Genomic DNA, 6481 nt, shown 5'->3' with positions numbered 1-6481 from the left:
AATAGAAGCTTTCTTTGCCTGACTCTGTGACCAGGAAGAGTCAGCATAGCAATATAGAGAATATATTCAGATATGATAATGGGGAAAAAACAGCATCCAGCACCATGCAGAAGTGACAGCAGAAAACAGAATCAGAATCGACCCAGTCTGCCTCTCTAGACCCAGGCTGACCTGGGGACTAAGGAAAGCTGATGCCTGCACCATAAAGCAGGTGGGATGGAATCTGAGACTGACATTTCTATCTTCAGAACAGGCTCATACTTGGTCAAGCTTTAAACTCAGTGTGATGTATTGGAATGGTAATTACTTCTTCAGTGTGACTGGCATTTTTCACTCCTCATAGCCCCTGAGAGTTCTAGAAATGCATACCATCTTAAGAGACTTTAATGTAGAAGAATCAGAAAACCAATAGAAGAAAAACATCATGATTTAAGGAGTTGGGAATACATGATCACAGTGTCTTGAGTAGTGGAAAACTATGAGATGTGGTTGGAGAGAGGTAATCTGTCCTATGCAGAAGAGAAGGTTAAGAAGCTGAGAGATCAGATACTATAGGATGCTGTGGCTGAGGTCTTTGTACTTCCTCCAACATCAAGTTCCACTGTGGAAACAGCACTCTTCAATGGCTGGCAAGTGTCAGTTCCAGGTCCTGCAGGCTGATTATGGAATTGTGATTCCAGGTAGCACTTGAGATTGAGCTACTGGGGGAACTTACAAGGAATACTCTCACCTTAGTCTCTGGCTACTTAAGGGCAGTGACAGAGAAAAAAAGAAGTCATGGTAGATGATGCCACAGTGTCAAAGAAGAAGTTGGTCTTGAGAGGTGTTTATGGGGAAGCAGAAAGTGTGGCATAGACTACTGAATTTAAGCTGATAAGGGCTCTGGTACAACAAATATTATACCACTTCTGGACAGATAGTCACATAAAATATAGGTCAACCTACTTTGGAGACCCTGGAACATTTATGTCTTTTGCAGTGCTTTTAGAAATTATTAAGATATGAAATTGCTGAAGGTATACAAAAACAAGTAGGTGAAGAGACATAAAACGTATCTGTAGTGACAAATGAAATCAGAAGTGTTATAATTTCAGATCCTCATTTTGAGCAAGATAAGCCAAGCTTGAGAGGCAAATACATTTTTGCTTAGGTTCAGATCCTAGATCTAAAAGTAACATCATTCCAAAAGATGGATAGTTCAGGGAAGGAAAAAGTTGGATTGGATGGTAGGAAATGGAGACTAATGTGTTAGCTAGGGGAATATGATTGACATACATTTTTATGTCAGATAGAGATGAAAATAGCATAATGAACACTATGTAAAGGAGGAGGGAGGAGGAAAGGAGTTAAACAACATCAACTAATATAGTAGTAAATTTGATGAATGTACATTATAAGAATATATTGAAATACCACAATTATTAATCCATTCTAGTAACACATAGTAAGGAAATTTAAGAAACAAAATAATAACCTAAAGAGGACTTGGAGTCCTCTAAATTTTCAGACCCCTTTATTTGTTTCTTGAGGCTCCCAGAGTCAAGCACATGATCACCACTAGTTAAAAAATTTGTTTTGTACATAGAAGTGAGTGACCTTCTCTTTCCTCCATTTTATTAACACAATAGATTGATATTTTCAACTATAACTAAAGAATAATACTTGTATTTATCTTTGTTGAGATCCGGTAGTACAGCTACTGAAATGTCATAAATAATGATAATAAGAAATAATAAAGACAAGTAAAATGGAGTCACCTCTGAAAACCTAGCTACTCGAGAGTACACTACCTGAGGATTGTGGTTCAAGTCAACCTGAACCACCGAGGTTCAGTTAGCTACCAAAGATCTAGAGGAGGACCTGTGTCTGAAGTAATAGAGCAGTAGCCTTGAGCAGAATTGTTCAGGACAGTTCCCAGGCACTTAGTTCCAGCCCCAAAGCCATCACAAAAAATAATAGAAAAAGGAAGATCATCAAAATAAATTACCAGAGAAAAAAATATACCGGCTTACAGAACCATCTATGATACAACATTTTCACATTTACCTGCAGTCTGATATTGGACACCATATTTACCCTGCCATTCATTCATTCCTCCAATCAGAAAGCAAGTAGTCACATCTATAGCATTTTCTTTATCTAAAATAGCTATAGGGTATAGCATTTCCATAACTTAGAGCACAGAAAATAAAAATTTGCTTCAAAGTGACATGTCTCAATATAATTCATCATAAAGTTATATTTTTGATGCATAAAAATTTTTATTCATTCATAGAGTGAAAAATTAAAATATGTTTTAAGTGTAAATAAATTCAAGAATGTAACCACAGTTACTGTATTGGGAATAATTGTGCCCAAGCTTTAAATTTAAAGATTTAAGTTTAAAGATTTTCTCAGCCACCTTTTCACAGCACTTTTGACCTCATTGTTCCTCAGACTGTAAATGAGGGGATTCAAAATGGGCGTGATAATAGTGTAGCATGCTGACACAACCTTGTCATAATTAGCTGACCTGTAGGATGTAGGTCTCATGTACATGAAAATGGCAGCTCCATAAAATAGGCCCACCACAGCCAGGTGAGAAGAGCAGGTGGCAAAGGCCTTCTTTCGGGCATCTGTGGAAGGCATGCGGAGCACAGTGGCCAGGATGAGAGCATAGGAAGTCAGGATGAGGGAGAAGGGCAGCAGCAGCATCAGCACGCAGCAGATGTACATGACATACTCAAAGGATGAGGTATCAGCACAAGCTAAACGCACCAGCACGGGGGTTTCACAAAAGAAATGGTTGAGTGTGTGTGCATTGCAAAATGGAAAGCTCAGGGTCACTGCAGCCTGAATGAGGCCATCAGCTGCCCCCAGCATCCAAGAGCCCATGGTCATTTGCAAACACAGTGACCAGCTCATGAGAACAGGGTATCGCAATGGGTGGCACACAGCCACATAGCGGTCATAGGACATGGCTGCCAGGAGGAAACACTCTCCACCTCCCAGGCTGAGGGAAGTAAATATCTGCAGCCCACATCCACCAGGGGAGATGGTCCTTTTGCCAGTCAGGTATCCAGCGGCCATTTTTGGCACGATGGTGGAAACGAGCATGAGGTCCATGAGGGAGAGCTGGCTGAGGAGGAAGTACATGGGCGTGTGGAGCTGGGGGTCCTGGAGAATCAGGAGGAGCATAGACACATTGCCAAAGAGAGAAGCGGTGGCTATTGTCAGCACCATGGCGAAGAGAGAGCGGTGGAGTTGTGTGTAATTAAACAGTTCTAGGAGAATGAAGTCTGAGGTGGTGTTTCTTTCCTCCATCATTTATATCAGTTACAGGAAGCAAAGGGGAAAATAATAAAGCAAAGGGAGAGATTATTTTTTTATTCTCCAAGTCTTGATTTGATCTCACAATTTCTGGATCTTTGTATATGCAAGCCAAAGTCCTGACTCAAAACCCTAAGGTACAGATGAGCAGTCATTTTTTTCTTCCTAATATAATCACGTTTCAGGAATATTTTAATGTTTCAACTGTTTGTCATATGTGTATTTCAAATAGAAAGCTATTTCTTATATACATTGATATAATGCTTTAAAAAGTCAAATATTAAATGATAAGAAACAATCACTTTTACTACTCTATTACTGGAATTGTTCTGGTGAGGTACACTAAAGAAACCATAAATCATGGAAAGAAACACTAAACTAGAAGTATTCCATTTAAACTGGTTTGTTTCATGAGTGATTTATATTCATTCAGATTTTAGAAGTATTTTAATAAGATTCATTTCTTAAAGAAATGTTTTTTAAACGCGACTTCTACATGTAGCTCAGGCTGGCAATTAAGTCATGCTTCTCCTGCCTCGGTCTCATAAATGCTAAGATTACAAGTACTATGTCTTTTTTTGGCTCTGACCTACCAAAATTTATATACATATATACACAAACACACACACACACACACACACACACACACAGATTTTTTATTTGTGAATTCCAAAGGTGAAAGAATTCAAGTGTATAAGCATAAAATGAACATTCTTCCTGTGAAGACTAATAATAATATCCCAAATAATCAATAAAAAATTCTATGCACTTCTTCAATATAAGTAAACTTTTAACTTTAATTTTAGTAGTCTATTTATTTTATTGATTAAAGATTCAAACCCATGGCCTCATGTGTGCTAGATAAGCACTCTACCACTGCACCACATTTCCAGATTTAAACAACCTTGTAGTTGCCTGATTATGAAACATACATGATCATCTTTGAAATCAGCATCATGGTTTACCAAGCATGAAATGAAATGGAAAATTTTTTCTCAACATGAACTTGGGGTTGGCGATATCTTCTACACAATACTTTGCCTGCAACAGAGTGATATGTAGATCTACAGAAGAAAGTAAACAGGACAGTGAAATATAAGGTGTCCTGCAAGTGGACAGTTGCTTCAGAAGATCAGCGATACCAGAAACATAAAAAGTGGAGAGCAGCACACCCCAAGTGTGTCCTGGTGGTACAGTTCTTGCCCAGCATGTGTGCAACTCTACTTTCGATTACTAGGTTCCCATACACAGAAAAAGCTGGAAGTGATACTGTGGCTCAAGTGGTAGAGTGCTAGCCTTGAGAAAGCTCAAAGACAGTGCCCAGGCCTTGAGTTCGAGCCCCAGGACTGGTAAAAGAAAGTAAATTAAAAGTAGTGATAATGAGGAAAAAATTTTAACATGGTATTATCCCTATAGAATATTAGGACAGATCAGAGAGAATCAAATTTGTAAAGAAAAAAAATCTACCTATTTTAAAATGTCTAATTTATGCTATCTTTCTGTTTGAGCTTATAAGTCCAGCACGTAACAGGATACAGAAGCAGCAAACCCAACAAGCTCCATCTTTTCCATGAAAATAATCATAAAAGTGATCTTGTTACAATGACTCCATAGAGCTTATTATTTAGGAAGAATCTTAACCAAAGGGAAGAGCTCTGTAATTAGAATTATGTAACAGTAATGAAGAAAAAATTATGAAGAAACCACAAAAAGAGGAATATATGGAAGAATAAATATTGCTATAAATTATACCTACTACCCAACATCCTATACAGATTTAACACAATCCATTTTAAAGTAGCAATTTTTTCATAGGAAAAAATAATCCTACATTTCCATGAAATCACAACCTAAATGACCATAGCAAGCATGAACACAAAGGAAGGCTTTATGATTTTACTACTTAACAAAGCAGATCAATTCATTTAAGAGATATAATCAAGATCAGTCCTTAAAATAATTACACCTATATTTGAAATCATTTTGGTGGTGGAAAGCTTTTATGCAGTGAAGGTTTTTTTTTTGATCATTCATGGGGCTTGAACTCTGGTCCTTGGAGCTATTCCTGAGTTCTTCAGCTCAAGGCTAGCCCTCTACCACCTTGAGCCACGGCGTCAATTCTTGTTTCCTGGTAGTTAATTGGAAGTATGAATCTCATGGTATTTCATACTTAGACTGGCTTTGAATTTTGATCCTCAGATCTCAGCATCCTGAGTATTAGGATTAAAGGCATGAGTCACACACAGTAATAATTTAAAAAAATATATTTTACATTTTTTGTGAAGTCAAAAAGAGCTTACTGTATTATGATAAATAGGTGAGCATCTAGCCTTCTCTGTGTGCTTGCTTGTCAGATTTTTGGCTGATAGTACATCCTTTTGCAGAAGTAAAATTTGCCTTGCTGAGGAGGAAAAAAAAGAAGAAATGAGTACAAATCTGCAAAGAATTATTCTCTTTTTAATTAAATAAAAATCAGTCAAGTCATGCTTTTTAAAAAAGATATTGTAAGTTTCCTTGTAGAAAGAACTGCTCAGACTAGTTTCATTCTGTAGATTTAAAGATGTTAATATTTCAGTACATTTTGTAGAATTTCATCATTAATTATTGGATATAAAGAAATGGTGAAGTTGCAATATATTCAGTATCCTGGATTTGTAAGTACATTGAGGCTATAACCATTAGGTGGCAGAAGGAATCTACTTGATTTACAGCTTTACAAGGCACAGGGACTTCAAGGACTAACACAAAGACAGTGTTCTGGATTCCTGTACTTATACAACACAATAGTACCATATAAAACTGGCATCTTCAATATTCCTTGATTAAATACTGCATATTTTGCAAGGAAAACCTTTTGTTTGTTTGTTTGTGCCAGTCTTGGGGCTTGAACTTAGGGCCTGGGCACTGTCCTTGGGCTTTTTCAAGTCTGGTGCTTTACCACTTGAGCCAAAGCACCACTTCCAGCTTATTCTGCATATGCAGTACTGAGGAACTGAACCCATGGCTTAATGTATGTTAGGAAAGCATTCACAACTAGGCCATGAATGCAGACCAAAGAAAAGCTTTTTGAAAAACCAAAGTATGGTCTGGCAGTTTGGCCTTGAGTTAAGAGTGTTTGCCTAGCATGTCTGAGAAGCAAGGTTCAATTCCTTGGCACCACAAAGATTTTTTT

General features: G+C 37.5%; 1 protein-coding gene across 1 annotated transcript; it reads right to left on the bottom strand.

Annotated features, from left to right (window-relative positions):
- Nucleotides 1–2367: 2367 nt before the first annotated feature.
- Nucleotides 2368–3306, bottom strand: LOC150057519 (olfactory receptor 2T33-like). Its single transcript, XM_090340079.1, has one exon. The coding sequence runs from the start codon at nt 3304–3306 to the stop codon at nt 2368–2370; it is 939 nt and encodes a 312-aa protein (XP_090196205.1).
- Nucleotides 3307–6481: the final 3175 nt, after the last annotated feature.

The sequence above is a fragment of the Megascapheus bottae genome, chromosome 10 (assembly GCF_031878675.1).
Source record: "Megascapheus bottae isolate mThoBot1 chromosome 10, mThoBot2.hap1, whole genome shotgun sequence".
In the NCBI taxonomy this organism is placed as follows: domain Eukaryota; kingdom Metazoa; phylum Chordata; class Mammalia; order Rodentia; family Geomyidae; genus Megascapheus; species Megascapheus bottae.
This window is presented reverse-complemented; position numbering and strand designations above follow the sequence as displayed.

Bases quoted from the DNA above. Each gene is read 5' to 3' on its own strand.
- LOC150057519 (XM_090340079.1), bottom strand. From the start codon at position 3,306: ATGATGGAGGAAAGAAACACCACCTCAGACTTCATTCTCCTAGAACTG.